The 20,366-nt window shown below is 50.7% G+C and overlaps 1 protein-coding gene across 44 annotated transcripts in view; it reads right to left on the bottom strand.

Moving 5' to 3' along the window:
- Positions 1–5,264: 5,264 nt before the first annotated feature.
- Positions 5,265–20,366, bottom strand: part of DYSF (dysferlin) — a 217,533-nt gene continuing 202,431 nt past the window's right edge. For all 44 annotated transcript variants that reach the window (XM_025994580.2, XM_072766912.1, XM_025994577.2 and 41 more), the window contains 5 exons: positions 17,880–17,979; positions 12,310–12,488; positions 10,603–10,712; positions 9,128–9,275; positions 5,265–5,530 (listed from right to left, as the gene is read on the bottom strand). In XM_025994580.2, coding sequence (XP_025850365.2) covers positions 5,492–5,530; positions 9,128–9,275; positions 10,603–10,712; positions 12,310–12,488; positions 17,880–17,979 — 576 coding nt within the window. In that variant the 3' untranslated portion in view covers positions 5,265–5,491. The remainder of the gene's footprint in view (positions 5,531–9,127; positions 9,276–10,602; positions 10,713–12,309; positions 12,489–17,879; positions 17,980–20,366) is intronic.

Below are 20,366 nucleotides of genomic sequence, written 5' to 3'. Positions count from 1 at the left end.
GCCAACAGTAAAGGGAAGAGTTTCCTACATAGGCCTGAGCCAGCAGAGGGATGGAATGGGCTCAGGAGGCTGGGGGTAGGGGCACAGGTGAGCTCCCAGAGGGCCCCACAGTGGTCCCCTCTGCCTGCAGGAGGAATGGGCAGTCAGGTTCTGGCCCTACATTGATCATGGAAACATGGAGAACTGGTCGGGGGCGGGGGCAAGCACTGAGGCCCTCTGCCCAGCCGCTGAACCAATCACTGCCCCCAACTACACACACACACACACACACACACACACACACACACACACACAAGCCAGCACAGCAGAATGAAGGGACGTGGAACCAGGGTTATCAATGCAACCTACAATGAACTACTGGGTTATGAGGGAAATGTGACATGGGGCTTCCCCAACTGGATTGATGGAGGGAGACCAGTGCAGGGGACTTGTCTCTCTCCTCCTCCCTTCCTCTGCTTCCGCCAGGATGAGCCTGGGAGCCCATGGGGAGGACAGAAGGGAGCCGGCTCTGGCCCCGGAGGAAGGAAAAGACAGCTGAGGAAACACTCCAGCAGTTGCGTGAGGTGCTGGCCTCTATCCTGTCCCCACTGCCATGGTCTTCCTGTCTCTGCCTGTCCCTCACCATGACTGTGTCTCTCTACATCTGTCTCATCTGTTCTCTCTTTTACACACGCAAACACACACACACACACACCATGGAAAACTGAGACCAAAACAAAGGCGGGGAAATGGTATGAAAGTCCCACCGGGCCAAGCCACAGGGACTAGGAGCTGCAGCTGGTTGTCCCTGAGGAAGGAACAGCGGTGACTGGAAAAGGAGGGAGAGGGAAGCTCCCTGGTCATGTCAGTGGCTCCACCGCCAGTTAAGGATGAACAGGTCAGGCCGACCCGGCCCCTCCCCAGTTGTCTTCTGCAAGCAGGAAACTTTTCCTGCGCTGTCCCTGTGCCCCTGTCGGGGGATGCCCACCTGGCTCCTCTGGAAATCCCGTAATCCTACATTTATGAAACACATGGAGAGAGGATTGAGACACGTGTGGGTTCCCTAGGGGTGGAGGCAAAATGGGGAGGGGAGTGTGGGCCCCGGGGCAGGCCAGGGCTATGCTTACAGCTCCCTCGGTCCATCCCGCCTCCCTGCCACCCTTGCTGGGCCATCCACACAGTCCAGGAAAGGGAACAGAAAACGGTGTGTGCGTGTACGTGTGTGTGAGCACGCACACATTTGTGTGCACGCATGCACGCAGAACACCTCTCCCTAAAACACCATCAGAGAAACCAAAGGTGGGGAGCTGAGTATTCTGAATACAAAAGGCTTATCGAGTTTTACTGAGCCCCCTTTTTAACCGATGAGTTATTCGCCACCTTGCAGCCAGAAAGGGTCTCAAATTTCAGAACATAACAACCCATCTTAAATGGCTCTGAGGGCCTGGCTACTTCAAGAGAACTTTCAGTGAAACACTCAGCAAAGCTCCTTCTTCAAAGGAAGCAGACATCTCATGAAGGACTGTGATGTGATTTCAGCCCTGGGGGCACCGACTAGGGGCAGGGAGGCCGAGAGAATCACGTCAGCCTGATCTCAGTGAGGGCTGCACACCAGAGCAGGTCAGGGGAGACACCCCAGAGGACAATGGGCCAAGGCCAGGTCTGTACCTGGCTCAGCTCCGCAGAGCAGAGGGAAGAGCAGCAAATGACATGAGAGAGGCAAGCAAGGAGTGGCCAGAGATGGTTGACTTCCCTCCTGAGGATGCTGGAAAACCATCCCAGGGTCCTTTCCACTGCTTATGGACAATGGGGCCAGGGGGTGGAGAGGAGGAGGACCGAAAGGAAGGATTCTTGGGTTTCCATGAGGCCAGCCTGCTGGTGGCCTCACTGCAAGTGGGAATGGTGAGAATGGGGAGGGAAGTAGCTTGATGCAGAGTGACTTGAGAGCCAGAATCTGGGATTTGGTGATGTGTTAGGTAAGGGGGAAGGAGGAAGAAAGTCCCAAGAACGCTTCCCGTGCGTCCAGCTCCAGTGACTGAGTGTATGGAAGGAAGGGCAGGGCAGGAGCTGCTTTCACGGGGTGGAAAACAGAGATGTTGAGTAGGAGTCTCGAGGTTGCTGTGCATGGGAATTGCTCCCGGGGAGATGCCCCCCACCCCAACCCCACCGGCTAAGATGCTGGATGACATGGCTACAGCACAGAGCAGAAAGGAGACTAGACATAGGGATTCCAGGGTCAGTCGCCCCTGGAGGGCAATCAAAGCCACAGGAACACATGTGGTGGCCAAGGAGGTGTGCAGTATAATAAAGAGCCACGGCCACAGCTTGGGCAGCACGGCAGACCAACAGAGAAGGATGCCTAGAAAGAGAGGAGGACAGAGAGGAGGAAAGCTGGACCTCTGTGATGTCATGGAAGCCAAAGATTTAAAGTGTCTCACGAACCAGAGGCACATTCAGTGCTGCCAGCTGTTGTGCAGAGGCTGGAAGGGTAAGTGGCTGCAGCTTTAACAACCGGGGCTAGATGGGACCCCGGTGTGAATTGGAAAAAGGTGCTCTTTCCTCAAGGTAGTTTACATCTGTGATAAAACTATTGTAACACACTGATTTTATTAGAACAAAACACTTTACTGCCATCTGTAGGAAAATTGTTATAATAAATAATAAATGTATGACATCCTAGATGGGGTGCCTGCACAGCGTAGCCCTGGTTATTGGCAGTGCAGTAAAAACAGTGTTCCAGAGAGCAGAAGATTGACCAGTGAGCATGCGGCAAGCTGTGGGTAGCACACTACACAATCAAGATAAGGTATTCATGACCCCATGTAGCAAGATGACTAAAAGTTGCAGCAGTTCCAGAGTTGGTTCCTTCTCAACAGCTTCATGGAGAACCAGGTCCTTGCCATCCTCGGTGTGCCGGCATCCTTCCTCAGGCTTGTGCCCCTCGTGATCACAATATGTCTGCCAGAGCTCAGGTCATTAACATTTTTCCACAACATGATTCAAAGGCAGAGGATGAAGATGAGCCTCCTTGCATGCTCTTTGTTATTGGGCATAAAGTTTCCTAAAAATTTTCCCAGCTGCTTCCCACTCCCCAAAACCACCACCACCACCACCACCACCACCACCACTTTCCCCTCAGGTCTCACTGGTCATAAGTGAATCACCTGTGTCTTCCTAAACCAATCACTGGCAAGGGGGATGATGTCACTGTGATTGGTCTGATCTAAGAAGACAATTCCCACTAGGGCTGGGGCGCGGCTCCTCTCTCAGTACTTGGCCATTGAGAAAGCTGAGTAGTATCAGGATTCTTTGAGCAAGGAGGAATAGCAGAGTCTGCCACAGGCATAGAGTCAGAACAGTGGGCGGAGGAGTGAGTGTGAGGTGTGAACAGAGAGACACAAATGCAGACGATGCTTTCTAGAACTTTGAGAAGGGAGGAGAGAGACCATCACTGCAAGGAGACATGGAGGGCAGGAAGGGTATTATGACTCTGCACTAAATATTTCTGGACTTCCTGGTCAAAATGGACTTCGTGAATGGTACCAACAGTCATGAAGACAGAAAATCGAGATTTATCCCACTTGGCATGTATCTCCTATAGCACCCCACCCCACTCCCAGCCCTAGCCAATCAATCCCCTGGGCCTCTCAAGTCTAATTTTCAGTATCTCTGGAATCCACTATCTCTATGCCAGAGTTTCTCAACAGGAGCAGGAACAGCATTCTGGACTAGATAATTATTTTGGGGAGATAGGGGCTGTTCTATGTACTGAAGGATGTTTAGCAGCTGCTGGATGCCAGTAGCACCCTCACCCCACCCCAACTCAACCTCCAGCCAGGACAATCTAAGACATCTCCAGGAGCTGCCAAATATGCCTCGAGGGGTACAACTGCCCCTGGTTGAGAACTCGGTGCCCACATGGAAATTCTTATAGATGTTTGAACTGGTTTCCGACTATGGCCAGTCTTTACACCCTCTGTTCTCTCTATTTTCTTTTCCACTCTTTGCCCTTGACCCTGTAACCCCTGCTCACCCATCAGTGCAATGTAATTGCCTATCTACCTGTCTTCCTTTCTGACTCAGTGGTGAGGTGTGGGAAGGCAGGAACCATCTCTACAAACCGATGTTTATCTTGATCAACATTGTATCTCTAGAGCCTAGCCCTTTGCCTGGTGCACAAATGGCTACACACACACACACACACACATTTCTTTAATGAATGAATGAAGAGCATGAATGAATTAATGAGCGAATGATTCCTACCCTGCCTTTCAGATCTTCCTTCCCCAGCTGAATATTGAGGGCACTTCCAGCCTGAACCTTTCCTGAAGAGAGAATCACTCTCTGAGAGAACCATTCTTTGAAGTATAGTTCTCCCAGAAGGGTCCAGGATGTCAGTCCTGTGCCAATCCCCCCAGTCTGCCAATCAGGTGAAACAAGGCAGGGCTTCAGTCTGGGTCCCAGAGTGCAGTGAAGAGCCAAGTGCCCTGGAAGGATCACTCTGGGGCCTTGGGGCCCAGGCCAAGGGAGCAGACTCACAGTGGGAAATAGGAGAAGCCCTCCTGGGAAACAGGAGAGGAGGCGGCCAGCGCGGTGCTCCAGAGTTCCAGCCCCTCAGGCGAGAGAAGCAGAGGCCTCTTATTTTGGAAACACAATGTTTTCGTGCTCTTTGCTTTTTCTCTAAGTATGTTCCTGCTGCCCCCGTAGATTAAGCCTGATTCATGCAGGAGACAACTGACTCTGAACTAATGCTAAGCTACAGACCACAAGGAAAGGTGTGTTTGTGCAGACCAGATCTCGAAGCAGGGTAAGGAAGCAGAGCTAGGGAGTCCAAGAAATCCCAAAATAGTGGGGGATAAGGTCACAGCCAAAGGTCCAGCAGCCCTCCCTGCCTGGAGAGCTTCTGTCCCAACCCTTTCCATGGTGCTCCAATTGTATAAAGTGGACCCTCTGCCTGGGCATGGTCAAAGAAAGCAGAAGGTATAGTAACTGCCCCGTCTAAGCAAAGCGAAGCCCGGGAAAGGAGGAGGAGAAGCCTAAGTGGGGGAGGGGCAGGGAAGGGGAATGTCTCAGAGAACCAGAACATGATGGGTCTTTAGGCAGACCAGACGCTGAGCCTCAAAACCCACCCACCCTGACCAATCTTGTCAAAGGATAAAGTTTCCCTCAGAATACCAAGCCAGAGATGACCCATGTCCCACTCGCACCCCACCCAGCCAGAGACCCCACCCTACACGGTCACACCTCATTCAGGTACTACAAGGACACACAAGCCAACATGGCCCTGTGGTTCAAACTGGTTTTTTTTACTGAAATATCTATGGGCTGATCCAAAAAGGGTTGGATTGGGGGAGAAAGAAATGAAACAGCAATGATCCCAGCACTCGATGTCACCAACTCTTGGTGCATGTGCCAGTCTGTCTGCCCACCCTGGCAGCCTGGTCAGGCCTGGAGGTCTGGAGGAGCTCAGCGAAGGTAGGTGAAGAAGGCAGCCAGGCCTGGGCCAGAGTCCTCAGCTGAAGGGCTTCACCAGCTTCATGGCAGCGTAGTTCTGGAGGGAGGGAAGAGGCAGCAACACATGATGACAGCCTCCGGGGGGCGCAAGAGCTGGGAAAGGTGGCTCACCTACTCAACCACCTGCCCACACCTTACCCTCACCACCCCCTGCGCCACACTCAGCTCAACACCCCACCTACTGGGGCTCTCGCCGACCACACAAGCCCACACCCTCCTGAAACTCTGCTTGCACCCTCCCACCTAGGGCCACAGCTGCCTGAATTGCTCTGCTTCTGCCCACTTCCATGCGCCAACCACCTGCCAAGAAGACTGATCACCCAGGTCCTGGTCAGAAGCAGGCATGCCGTGGTCTCTTCCACCAGACAGGTGGCCTGAAGGCATGGCCATAATTCTCACCACACCCCTCCCATGGGCCCTACACAGGAACCCACATGGACTCACTGGCCACCACAACTGCCATCCAGAAAACAGAGAGAGGGTTGCAGGGTGGGGTGTATGGGGGCGACCTACCACGCAGGTCAGCGCCAGAGATGGGTCACCCCTGATTAAGCCCTGCCTGCTGCAGGACTGACAGGAATCTCCCCTCCCCACTCCTCCCCCCAAAAAACCATGAAAACACATACAACACAACACAGGGCTCCTAATTGGGACAGTATGTTCCCCAGCGCCGGCCCGGGAAAGCCAAGTCTGGAAACAAAGCCACCGCTCCTTCCCCGCCAGATCGCCTCCTGCCTCCCCACACTGGCCCTGCTCCCGGCTGGCTCTCGTGGGGGGAGCCGGGAGGATCAGACAGGCTGTCCTCCACATCCCCCTCCCAAGGTAATTTCCAAGAGGGTGGGGAGTTAGGCCGACCGAGGGGCTGCAGCCCTGGCTTTGTTCGGGTCCCTCTCCACCAGACCCCCTGCCCCTAAGGCCTAAATGCCCGGTGAGGATCTGGGCCCTATTAGGTGACTGGGCAATTGGCTGGAGGGAAGCAGGATGTGCCCAGCTTGTAGTAAAGAGCTACACACAAAAAAGGTCTGCAGCCTCAGGCCTGTGCTGCCCCTCTAGACCTGGACCCTCCCCAAGGATCTGGCTCTCGCGTGCGGCTCCGGCAGAGGGAGGCAAAGTTGGTATTTGCAAGAGGACGATTTCCAGAAGGACTCAAGGAGAGTGATGCCACGGTTGGGGGACAAGACAGGGGAGGGCTCTGACAAGGGCTGTTGTCAAAGTGCTCCTCTGCTCCTGCCCGCAGGGACTGAGGCTAAGGCTGCCCAAAAGTAAGGAAGGACCACAGGCTGGCAGTGACCGGAAATCTTCTCTCCCCCTCCCAGCCAGGAGCAGGCCCTCCTTCCCTGGGTCCCTGAAGGCCTGGCCTGCCACCCAGCTGGAGCTAGTCACAGAATGGCAGTGATGACACTTGGGACCTGCCCCTGCCCTCCCCTCAGCTCTTCAGGAGAAGGCTAGCTTGAGATGCAGCACCCCCAGGGAAGGTAAAAGAACTCCCCTGACCCCAGTCCCAGTCACAGCAGGTCCAAGCAGTGCTAGCCCAGCCCCTCCCCATGTGGCTAGGAGAGCCTTGCCCAGGTCACCCAGGAGGTCACTGGCAACACTGGAGCCTCGCCAACATCGCTCCAAGCACAGAGCCCCATCCTACATAGCGGGGCAAACCTCCATGTGTCCAAGGTAGGCTCCCTCCAACAGACCCAGGGCCAGTCCAGCACCCTGCGTCTCTGACCAGCAGCCTGGGACCACCGCTGCTGCTCCTCAGACTACCTCCTTGCAGAGTGAGGGTCTGAGCCAGCTCTCCTCTGCCTAAACTCCCCTGGCCCGAGCCTCAGGATGGAGCCCCATCCCTTGTTCACTGGCTTCGCTGTGTCTCCCCAAGAACCACACTCCCTGGCAGCACAGAGCTCGTCACCTTCTCCCTCAACCCCATCACACACACTGTGCTTAAGGAAGTCCTCACCTGAACTGAGTGGCAGCCAGATATACCCAAAATGAGAGGAAGGAAGCCTGAGGACAGGCCAGCGAGGGGAGCCATGCCTCCCTGGCTCAGCAACCCAGGCCTGCCCAAATCGGGGGAGATACTGAGGCAGAGTCTGAGCCTGAGTCCGGAGCCACAGCTGCCACATTGCACATGCCCTTCCATGGCCCCAGATTGGTGATTTTGTGACTTTGGTCTTCCTTGGTTTCAAGAGGCCCCCGCCAAACTGCACATGTTTCAGGTCCCTACCACCTGGACCCTCCCCTAGACCACAGTCAGAGCTAGCCAACTGCCTGTGACTCTTCCCAGAACACATTTCAGCAGGGCACTCCAGGTGACCACAGGCAGCTGGACACATCAGCCATTCTGGCTCCAGACCCTCCTTTGTCACTTATGGCCCCAGAGAGTAGCTGGGGCCTGGACAGATGGTACCCCTGCTATTCCTCACAGTCCATGATATTAGGGACTGAAGGGGATGGCTTTGTGGTTTTAACTGTCTTCCTGGTAGGAGATGCATGCTGTTCATATAAGGCCCCGCCAGCCATAGTGGGAGAGAGCTCTCCATCCTCCCTGTCCTCTGGAGGATTCACAAAGCAAAGAGCACTCAGACAAGTAATTGTCAATCCCAGAGCAGACTGCCTGCTGTGGGGACGGCACCCTTGGCCAGCAGCCTGGTGCTGATAGGGACAGAGGCCTGCAATGGCTGGAACCGAGGACCAGAACTGTGCTGATTGCTGTGCAGACCTGAGCCAGTCCCTTCCATCACTGGGTGTCTGTTTCTTTGCCTTTAGAATCAGGGTGACATGGGGTTGATCATGCCATTCTCTCTACTTTTTTTTTTAATCAATTTGACATTTGAATATGAAAAAGTTTTGTAAAAAAATGTAAAGAACATTAAAAATCAGGAATCAGCCTGGGAACACTTCATACTCTGAGGTTCCAGAGACACAGTGGGATGGGGAGCTGGAGCATCTTTGGGGCTCCCTGATGATCTGTGAGGGCAGGAAAGCACAGACAGGAAACAAAGGTGAGGTCCTACTACTCCTCTCTGGGAGGGGCCCAGCAGAGCTGGTGGTATAGCAGCGCTTGCTAAACTGGCCCCACAGCTCCTTGCCGGGTGTCAGCTGGCTTCCTACCCCAAACACCAACGTGCCCTGGAGAGAGGCTCCCGGGCCTGCCCACGCCTTCCCCCATACCCACCCCACCGCAAGAGGCAGGACACACTCAATCAAGGTCCTCAGGCAGACAGTGAGACCCTCTCCCAGCACTAGGGCCTCCCTTCCTCTGGACATCAACAGGTGCCATTCTTATGAACAGAAGGGTTTTCACCTCAGCCCTGCATCCATACCTACCCTTCCCTTCCAGACCCACTTCAACATGATCCATCAAGAAAGTTCCCCTGCCCACTGCCCACCCCTGCCCAAGGGGCCTCACCTTCTGCCAATGTTGATGACAGAGTCTAGGGGCTTGCTTAGCACAGCTATGTCTCCCCATTGAAGGCAAAAACTCAGTTTCTCCCACTGGACGAAGAGAAGGACTTTGCCCCAAGGGCAGGACTTTGTCTCTCCCAGATTGGGGACTCCCCAGAGTGGGGGTTCTGTCTCCCTCATCAGACCAGAGGATCCTCCAAGACAGTGTCTGGGCCTCCCCCTCAGGCCTACTCACCGGGAAAGCATAGATGAAGATGCCTAAGAATAGTAGCACGATGAAGAGAATGATGAAGAGGATAATGGTGCATCGGAACCGCCGCCACAGGATGAACTTCATAGTCTTGTATGGAGAGGTGAACCAGAGGAAGGAGGTGTCAGGGCGCCTGGAAGTGAGACCCCAGAGGTCAGCGAGGCATCCCCTACCTGGGCTGCCTTCTCCAAACCCTGCTCCCAAACCACCCTGGCCTTCCACAGTTGGCCCCCAGGACCAGCTCAGCCTCAGTGCCCCCAGTACTTTCCCTCTCCATTCCCCTGTCCTCTGAGTCTTTGCTCCAGTGGGAGCCTTGTCCATGCTGCCTTCTCCTCTTGGCATCACCCAGCGCTAGGCACCCTCCGAGACCCAGCTCTCAGCCACCAGCTCCTCTCCCTGACCCAGAACTTAATCCCCAGCTCTCCAGCTGTGGGAGCTGGGCAGAGCCTCAAGGAGTTGGCACATTAGGTGAGTGACAGCCCCCTGAGCCCCAGCTGAGCCAAAGCACCCACCTACATGCACATGGCTGGTCCATGATCAGGGAATGATGATGGGAAGAAAACTGGCTTTCTCCCACTCACAGCCAAGAACCTTGAAACCTTCCCTAGGTCACCTGCCAACTCAGAGAGCATGCAGGATGTTGTGTCTCAACAATGGCTGTTGTAACATCGGAGTGCACATCACTGGGTGTCCTGGGTCTCTCTTGCCTTTCACCCAGATCCCAAAAGCCTTGGGCAGGGACGCCTCTCACAGCTCTGCCAGCCCCACGGCACTAGGGAATCACCATGATAAATGGCCCATCTGTGCCAAGTCTAACCTGAGCCAGCCTGTGGGGTGGCCAGATGCAGCTCTCACCACTGCCCCCACAGCCATCCTCCCGGCCCTAGTAACTGCCCTCAAGGCCTCTACATCCATTGGATTGGTCTATATCCGTTAGCAGCCTATGAGGTAGGGAAGACAGGGATTCAGAGTTGGGAAAATGAAGGCTGGAAGGCTGTTTGAAAGCCACAGTGACACCACAGGTGAGCCCCGGAAGGCAGCCAGGCCAAGGCAAAAACCTTGATTGGGCTCCAGAGAGAATCAGAGCAGGTGTGAGAATTTCAGCTTCCCTTTCCAGGTGGAATGACCTTATGTAACTTTGCTAACATTGTTTCCTCATCTATAAAATGGAGATAATAACCACCCAGCAGGGAGGTTCCATACCACTGCATACATTTACCACATGACCACATGCTCGGCACACAACCAACACTTACCCAGCAGCCCCTGCTTCTCATATTAGCTGAAGAGCATTTCCTGAAATGATGCCTATCCCCTGTTCCTAACTTCTCATATGACTGTGGACAAGTCACATCCCTCCTGAGTCATTTGGACCTTGTGACTTCTGCATGACTATGGCTGCCTCCTAAACCATCCCTCCTGGCCCCCTGGGCATCAGGGGTCAAGGACTGGGCACTAACCTTGGGTCCTCGAGCTTGGGGTTCATGTTGGGTTCATCCCGGCCCTGGCCAGCAGGCCGCTCCTCATGCTCACTCTCTGCTACGATCTCCAAGGTCATTTCCAGCTTGCCCTGAAGGGACAGAGGGGACCTGGTCAGGTGCACAAAGGCTCTGCGTCATGGCTTGGAGAGGAATCCGGCCAGAACAGACATAAGAGCCACTTTATTTATTTGTTTGTTTGTTTGTTTGTTTTAAGATATAGGGTTACTCTGATCACAAAAGCACTACTGAAGGGCACCTGGGGGGCTCCATGGGGGAGTGTCTGCCTTCAGCTCAGGTCATGATCCCAGAGTCTTGGGATCGAGTCCCACATTGGGACTTCTCCCTCTGCCTATATCTCTTCCTCTCTCTGTGTCTCTCATGAATAAAATCTTAAAAAAAAAAAAAAAAAGCACTACTGCTCCTTGTAGAACATTTAGAAACTACAGAAATGTACAAGGAGAAAATCAGCCCTACTTACACTATGTGGAGACCAGCACCATTCATATTTTTATGTACCAGAGCTATTTTCCTCTGCAAGTATATGCAATATACCCCTTTGTATATATCGTACTAGAGCTTGCTTCTTTCACTTAGAAATATGTTTCACTATATAATCATATATTCTTTAAAGCTTGCTTTTTAATGGCTGTAAAACATTCTATGGGATGGTTGACCATAATTTATTTAGTAAACTACTTATTTTGGTTCATTTAGGTTGTTTCCAACTCTTTGATGTTATAAATAATGCTGCAAAAAAACACCCCAGAGCCTACACTTTTAATTGTGTCTGTTTATTTCTTTAGGGGAAATTTTGAAAAGTGGGATGACAGCATCCAAGGGCATAAATATTGTTAAATCCCTGGCTATATATTACCAAATTGCTTCCCTAAATGGTAAAACCATTAGCCCTCCCAGCAGAGGTAAACGAGGGGCTTGCCTCTGTGTCTTCACCAGCAATGAGCATTGAGGGGTGTTTTTTTTTTCTTTAATGTCTAATTTAATAGGCAAAAATATTTTCACATTTAAAATTATTCCTTTAACTACTAGGAGGAATGAAACTTTTTAAATGTTTAATGGCCATTTCTACTTCTTTTGTGTATTATCTTTGCTGGTTTTTCTTTTGAGGTGCTAGTCTTCTTAATAAGTGTTATAATTCCTTCTACAACAAGGGTATTTTATTTCAAGTCCACTTAAGGGGTTGGCCGTCTGCCTGCGCTTTCTCAGTAAACCTTCAGGGATTCACTTCCTCTCCAGAGGAAGGACAATCCTCCCCAGTGTCATGGCACCCCTGAGCAGACCTCTGGGTGAGAAGAGTAGTACAAGGATGGTCCTTGGAAGGATCCTGCTCCAGTGGGAGAAACACTCCCCCAGTCCTCCACGGAGAGCCCGGGCCAGAGGGAAGCCAGAGAGGAGCCTAGGAGCCGAAGGAACAATCCCCAGAGGCCAAGGAGCAGAGTATAAATTAAACAATGTCCACAGGAGTTAACAGTATCTTTCCATTTAAATAGGCTTCCTGGGATGCAAACCTCAAGTTGCTGGAGGCTGGGAACTAGAAGAGAACCACGACAGCACCTTGGAAGACAGGAGAGGCAGGGTAGGAGAGGGAGAGCGCCCAGTACGTGCCCAGTAATCCCTACAGAAGAAGCCAGTCGGCTGCCTGCACCAGGCTAGAGGGAGCCCACTTACTGCCAGCATCTTCCTCTCGCCCTCTTCTGCTACGCAGGGCCACCAGCCCTTAACTGTTTTCTGTTCAAAAAGGGACACAAACCACTCCGGGTGGAAAGTGTCATCCAGCTGGTCCAAGGAGCACTTCTCAGCTGTCTTGGCAGGCTTGGGCATGTGGTTGAGATCCAACTGCAAGGAGCCTGCAGTAGAGAGGGGTTCTTTGGCAGAGGGTTTCTCAATCACTGCCAGCCTGGGGCTATCCCAGGGCTGGGCAGTTTCAGGAAAAACTATCACGTCCTCTGCTTGGATCCATGGGCTTAGCCACAGGTCAGATCCCACAAACTCTCCACTTCCCCGCCCACTGCCTCTCACTCCACATACACAGCTGTGCATCCAACTCCTCATGCATCCATATGCTCAGTTATCTACCCTTACTGGTTTACCCTTCATGAAGCTTCCTGCATGATGCTCAACTTCAGCTTACGTTGTACAAATCCATTCATTCATCCATTGTCTACATCCATCCATCCATTTTTTTAAATTGCTTTTATTGTGGTAAAATATATATATAACATAAAATTTGTCACTTTACCCATTTTTAAATGTATAATTGGGTGGCATTAATTACATTCACACAATCATCATGCAATCAAGCACCACTACCAATTTCCAAAACATTTTCATCCTCCCAAACAGAAAATCTGTCCCCGTTAAGCAATGACTCCGCATACCCCTTCCTTTCAGTCCCTGAGATACTCTAATCTTTCTGTATGAATTTGCCTATTTGAGATATTTCATGTAGGTGGGATCCTAAAATATTTCTCCTTTTGTGTCTGGATTATTTCATATTGCATGCTTTCCAGTTTCATCCATGTTGAAGTATGTATTAGTGCTTCATTCCTTTTTATAGTGGAATGATGGTCCATGGTACAGAGAGACCACATTCTGTTTGTCCACCCATCTGTCGATGGTTGTTTCTACCTTTTGGCTATTGTGAATCATGCTACTCTGAATATTGGCATGCAAGTGTCTCAGCCTCAGTTTTCAATTCTTTGGGGTAAGAGAATAGAATTGCTAGGTCATATGGTAATTTCTGTGTTTGGTTTTTCAAGGTCCTGCCAAACTGTTTTCCACAGCATCAGTACCAATTTCTCTACATCCTCTCCAACACTTGTTGTTTTCCATTTTCTGTTTTTCTTTTTTTAGAGTCATCTAGTAGATGTGAAGTGGTATCTCACTGTGTTTCATCCACCCATTTTTCCATCTGCCTGCCTAGTTCTCCAAGCAGCCATCTTTCTATACTGTTTATTACTCGTCCATTTTATCAATCATCTCCCTATATAGCTCCATCTTTTTGGTTGAACCATATGAAAATGGTATTCAACTATCTTTGACCTATAAAAACAGCAATTTCATGTGGTTTCACCTAATCCAATCACAACAACATGATGAAGTCAATGGGACTGGAGCATAAACTGCTAAAGGGATTAAGTGAGAAAGATAAATCTAAAAAAATGTTTTCTGAGGCCAAATTAAAGAAATTCTTGAATACCATGCAAAAGAGATTAGATTTTTTCAGTGTGGAATGCTCGGTTACTGTAAGTATCCACCGATGGGTTTTCTTTCTTTCCACTTATCCACTTATCCCTCCACCTACCCATCCACTGTGGTCTAACTAACCCCATCCCTCCACAGCTGCCATTTGTTGAGCACTACATCTATCCATTGATCAGGCTGTTATTCTGTCCATCCATTCATTCAATTCTGTATGAGCATTCATCTATCTATCCCCCTGCCCATATGTCTCTCCATCCCTCAAATGTAGGTGAATGTGGGATGCCTGGGTGGCTCAGTGGTTGGACATCTGCCTTCAGCTCAGGGCGTGATCCCGGGGTCCTGGGATCGAACCCCACTTTGGGATCCTTGCATGGAACCTGCTTCTCCCTCTGCCTGTGTCTCTCTGCCTCTCTCTGCCTCTCTCACGAATAAATAAAATATTTTTTAAATGAAAAAGAATGTTTATTTCCCATAGTAAATATAGTCCTAATATAACATTAAGAAAAAATCAAGATATTAAACCATACACATGTGTGTGTATATACACAAAATTATCCCAGTATGAGAAAGGGGAACCCTCTTGCACTGTTGGTGGGTATGTGAACTGGTGCAGCCACTCTGGAAAACTGTGTGGAGGTTCCTCAAAGAGTTAAAAATAGATGTGCCCTATGACCCAGCAATTGCACTGCTGGGGATTTACCCCAAAGATACAGATGCAGTGAAATGCCGGGACACCTGCACCCCGATGTTTATGCAGGAATATCCACAATAGCCAAACTGTGGAAGGAGCCTCAGTGTCCATCGAAAGATGAATGGATAAAGAAGATGTGCTATATGTTTACAATGGAATATTCCTCAGCCATTAGAAACGACAAATACCCACCACTTGCTTCGACGTGGATGGAACTGGAGGGTATTATGCTGAGTGAAATAAGTCAATCGGAGAAGGACAAACATTATATGGTCTCATTCATTTGGGAATATAAAAAGTAGTGAAAGGGAATAAAGGGGAAAGGAGAAAAAATGAGTGGGAAATATCAGAAAGGGTGACAGAACATGAAAGACTCCTAACTCTGGGAAACGAACAAGGAAGGGGTGGTAGAAAGGGAGGTGGGCAGGGGGTGGAGGTGAATGGGTGACGGGGCAGGGGGCACTTGATGGGATGAGCACTGGGTGTTATTCTATATGTTGGCAAATTGAACACCAATAAAAAATAAATTTTAAAAAATTATCCCAGTATGATCTACATAAAAGACTATAAGGAGGGATCCCTGGGTGGCGCAGCGGTTTGGCGCCTGCCTTTGGCCCAGGGCGCGATCCTGGAGACCCGGGATCGAATCCCATGTCGGGCTCCCGGTGCATGGAGCCTGCTTCTCCCTCTGCCTGTGTCTCTCTCTCTCTCTCTCTCTCTCTCTCTCTGTGACTATCATAAATAAATTTAAAAAAAAAATTAAAAAAAAAAAAGACTATAAGGAAACATTGTATAATCTCTGGATGGCAAGATGACAGATATTAGCTATTATTTTAATAAATATTTTTAAAAAGCAAAATATGTAATTAGAAACACATGAAGGAGAAAAAAAGAAATCTTATGAAGTTAAAAGTGGTAGTTTTAATGGTTTTATTTTTATTTTTAAAAACAAAAGATGAACCTGTTTTGTTTAATTTTGAACGCTGTTTTCTCATTCAATAAAAATGCAGCTTTCTTTGTTTTTCTTTTTAAAATTAATTTTCTGAAGCCTCACCTCATAAAGAAAAGGCTGAGAGAATGATGCCAAAAAAAACTGTTAAGTCTGTAAGCAAAAAAGCCTCCATAAAAAAATTAAAAAGCAGTTGAAGAAAGGGGAAGAATCATTTGTAATGTGTCCTTACTATGTAAAAAGCTCTGAAAATAAAAAATCAAAGATAAACAAAAACATGAAAATAAAACCTCACTAATAGTATGGGTCATAAATATATTTTTAAAGTTCTACCTCACAAGTAAAGAAGAGATGAAAACAAAAATTAAAATGAGGTGTCAAGTAGGCAATGTTTTCAGAAAAGATAACATTGATAACAAAAATTTAGGGAAAATGGCTCCCTTATACAAAAAGGGCACACATGGGGAGTAAAATGTCAGTGTAAAAATCAAATAACAACTGAATAAAATATTTCAAAAGCCACGAGAATGTACAAAGACTCTAAAAACCTACTTACAGTTCAGGAAAGATATGCACAAAGGGTTCAGAGCTGTGTGCCTAAAGGTATCGTTCATAGTGGAGGATCTAAAGGTGAGCTGAGTACCCACCAAGAAAAGATTGGTTAGGCTGAACAGGGCCCAGGGACAGGCAAGACTTAAGTATGATGATGCAAATATAAATGTAAACAGACAACTACCAATAGATAGGATGTTCTTGAAATATTAAGTTTTCCAAAAAGCTAGGATAGAAAACATATGTGTGATAAAACTCATTCTGCCATATATATGTGTGTGTGTGTGTGTTTATATATATATATATCCCATTTATGTATACATGATTATATGTGTGTATAAATACATATACAACATACATGTGGTTGCTTATATATGAAATACATGCTAACATATGAGTGGAGGTTAACTCTGGGTAGTGAAATTTTAATACATAAATAAAAGGAGGCACTGTTGATCTGTATATTCCAATTTTCTACAGGAATTATATACTGCAGATAAATCAGTAAAAGAACAAAAGTCCAATTGGATGCCATGATTTTGACAGCCTGAATCTTTTCCAGTGATGCCCTACAACAACCCTTGGGTCCTCTGAGTGTGTGGGTGACCCGGCAGGGAGTGGCAGGGGCAGGAGAGATGGAAAAGCAGGCAGGCCTGCTCCTCACCCCTGCTGAAGCTGCTCCTTAGCACTCCCCCTGCAGGGGCCCAAGGGCTCAGCAAAGACCAGCTCACCTTTCTGCAATCAAGGGCCACCAAGAAGGGCTCCGTGATGCATTCAAAGCCACCCTGCTCCCAGTAGCAGTGTGGGCCGACAATTCAGGACTCCTGACTTCCCAGGCTGCCTTTTTCACAAGGTCCACTTTTTTTTTTTAATTGAATTAAAACTCCTATAAAATGTACCAATTTAACCATTTTAAAGTGTAAAACTCAGGGGTTTTACACCACTGACCCATTAGCAGTCACTCTCATTCCCCTCCTGCCAATGCCCGGCAACCACATGGCCACTTTCTCTTTCTGCGTTTGACTACTGCGGACAATTCATATACATGGAATCACATGCTACAAGTCCTGTCACGACTGGCTTCTTTCACTTAGCATGTTTTCAAGGTTTGTCCAGGTTGTAGTGTGGATCTGTATTTCCTTTCTTTCTGTGGGTAATATCCAACTGTGTGGATAGACCACACTTTCTGGGTAACTCTGGCAAGTTGTGACAGGGCTGTTACTCAAGTCCCACCTCCTGGCCCCTACGACCATCCTCCTCGCCCCACGTCTCACCCTGTCTTTACTACATCCTCCAGCCCAGCACTCCCTGCTCCCAGCTCAGTTTTCTTACCACCTCTTCCTGACCAGAAGCCTGCCTGGGGGCCCAGAGGATGGAGCCACAACAGCTCATTCACTCATCACTCAGACACAAGGGCAAAGAGGGCTCCTCACTCACTGGGCCCAAGCTGCCCCGTCTAGACAGGGGTTGAGGTGGAGGCATCCCGTCAAGGCCAGACATCCAGCTCCTGTTTGCACTGCCTTTGACCTGTGCTCTCCTGCCTTCCTTACCTGACTCCTACCATCCGATGTAGCCCAGCATACAATGCCACCTCCCATCCCCCTACAGGCCACTATGATCACTTGGGCACTCCTCTGCATTACAGACCTTGCTCAGCACTGGGGAGCAGTGACCCTGAGCTCCCAGAGGACAGAAAGTAGGACTGCTCCTCCTGCCAGCCTTCCCAAGAATAGCACACACACACACACACACACACACACACACACACACACACACACAAAAGTAGGGGTTCTAGGTCCACTCCCAACATGCAGAAAGGTGCTGACTGGAAACGGCGCTCACCCAGAAAGTCGTCAAAGGAGAACTTGTCATTGTCCCAGATCTGAAATACCACTCGTGCTGGGATTTTGCTCTCAGTCTTGTCCAGCCTCCAGAAAGCATCCTGGCCCAAAGGAAGAAGCAGGGAAGCACGATTAGACAGAAACAGCCCGGAAGGCTGCCTGGAGAAGGCAGTGAAGGCAGGGACATCAGCTGTTAGGGACTTGCCAGCGCCAGGTCCAGGTGGGAAGATTGCTAAGATGCCGGTGGACAGTGTTCAAGGACCCATGAAGGAACCACGCAGGCTGGCTTCACATGACACGGTTCATTTAAGCTGCTCAGTGCCACGGGCAGAGGTTTCATTCCCATACTACAGATGATGAAGCAGAGACTTGAAGAAGTTAAGAATGTGCCCAAGGTCTGACAGCTAATAATAATAATATTAACCTGCACTTCCTATGTTCTAGCCCTTCACCACTATGAGCTCATTTATCCTTCCAACAACCTATAAGGGAGATGCTGTCCTTACAGCCGAGGAAACCAGAGCAAGGGACCTGCCCCAGTCACACTGCTAGGAAGTGACGAGCCAGGATTCAAAGCCAGGCAGTCAGGTCCCAGAGTCCTGCTCTCACCTCTAAATCTTCCTCTGCTCCAGTGCTCTTGGGGACAGGGTTGGCTGACTGCGAACCTGGGGCCCCCACCGCATCCTGTCACCAGAAGGACCCCCTGACACACTGCTATAAGAAGCTGACTTAGGGAACAATAACCCCAGCTCCTCCCTGGCTGTGGCACCCCACCCCATCTTTATCTCCAAGAGCTTGCCTTGGGACAAACCCAAAGCCCCCAGGGCTGGGAAGTTCCCTACCCTCCTGCTCTCCCCACCCCACCCCCCTCTGACCACTCAGCCTGGACCAGCAATAATGTGGGCTTCTTCCCCCAGAGGCCTCATTAGAGCAGCTGAAGGATGAAGATAGGCATGCTGAGGCCTGTGTTCAGCCCTGCTCAATCCATATGACTGTCACTGGGCTTTCCCGCTCATGCTTGTTCTCTCGCCTCATTGTAGTTTCTCCTGAGTGAGTGGCAAGGACAGGAACCATTATGACGATCCTGCAGACAGTGGGTGCCAGATCCTGAGTGCCAGGTCACAGCAGGGGCCTGGCCCGAGTCTCAGGAGACAGACTCCATGGGGAGTCAGTGAGAACTCCTGATCCCATAGGGTTTGCCTGCCGCTGGGTGCCCTGTACCCGCGGCCTGGCTGCCTAGCCGGGGCTGTGCCTACTGAGTGGCCATCCCGGGTCATGCAGACCCACAGAGCTCCTGAACCACAAACCATGCCCTGCAAAGAACAGTCACCTTGCAAAGCACACAACTGCAGCTTGGCCTACTGCCTGATTTGGCGAGGGGCTCGGGCCCCCAGCTGGCCCACGTCTGGTGCCTCCCCTCTTCCGGGCCCCAGCCCTCCTGCAGGTGCCTCCCTTCTCTGGCGGGGCTTTTATGGCCAGCTTCGCAGGCCCGCCTGCACAGGCCGCCAGCATCCTCCATTCCTCTGGCCGGCCCGGTTTATGGGCTCAGTAATGAGCCAGAGGTTCAAACAGCCCCTGGTGGGAGCAGCTGGGCTGGGGCTCCAGCCTGGGGAATGGCCCTCCAGGTCCCAAGCGCTCATTACGCTCCCGGTCTGGGCCCTTTTACTAGCTGTTTATTTGCAGGGTGGGTGCCTGACTCGCAAGCAGGCCCCAGTGGGTGTGCTGGGCTCCAGGTGGGGAGCCAGGCCGGGGCAACCAGCGGCGGTTCAAAGCGGCCGGATGAAAGGAGACCCTTGTGCTTTACGACAGTCTCGTCTGGTTAATGGGGTCCCCGGAGGGCCTGCCTGCCAGAGGCCCTGAACCCCTCGGCAGAAGGCTGGTTCTGCGGCAGGACTGGGGAGCCCAGGGGCTGTGCTGTACCCCTGCACCATCCCACTCTCAGACTCAGTTCTTTGGCCCAGACCAGCTTATTGGTGCCCCACTATGGACACAGTTCCACCTGCCTCCAAGGCCCCTTCTTCCACAGAACGACCGACTGGCTCTTCCCGGGCCAAGCCACGTCCTCTCCCGCTCTTCTGGTTGACTCCAGACTCCAGAGCCTCCTCCTCCACCCTTCCTTTCGGGTACACTCTCCTGGGGCATGGCACCCCACAGAAATCCATTCCCCCTGCCCTGCCCCTGGGGGGGCCTCTCCTGGACTGCCTGACTCCTCTTCCTTCTCTCCACCCAAGCAGCCCTTCTGGGCTTCCAGGTTCTTCCAGGCCTGACCCTCGCCTATGGGCAATGCTACAGTGGGTCAGCCGGATTCTCTTCTGCGTTCCCAGTGCCTATCACAGAGAGATCAAACTCCCTTCACTGCCTGAATCGAACCATCTCAAAATCTTAACAAGCAACTTCAACTAGGCCCTCAGCACTTCCAGGTAACCATCCTAGCATCACAATTAGCTCTCCCTCCCCTTCTTCCTTTCTCTCCCTCTCTGCTCTACTC

This window comes from Vulpes vulpes, chromosome 8 (assembly GCF_048418805.1).
Source record: "Vulpes vulpes isolate BD-2025 chromosome 8, VulVul3, whole genome shotgun sequence".
Taxonomy (NCBI): Eukaryota; Metazoa; Chordata; class Mammalia; order Carnivora; family Canidae; genus Vulpes; species Vulpes vulpes.
Note: the sequence above shows the minus strand (reverse complement) of the source record. Positions and strands in the feature narration are given on the sequence as shown.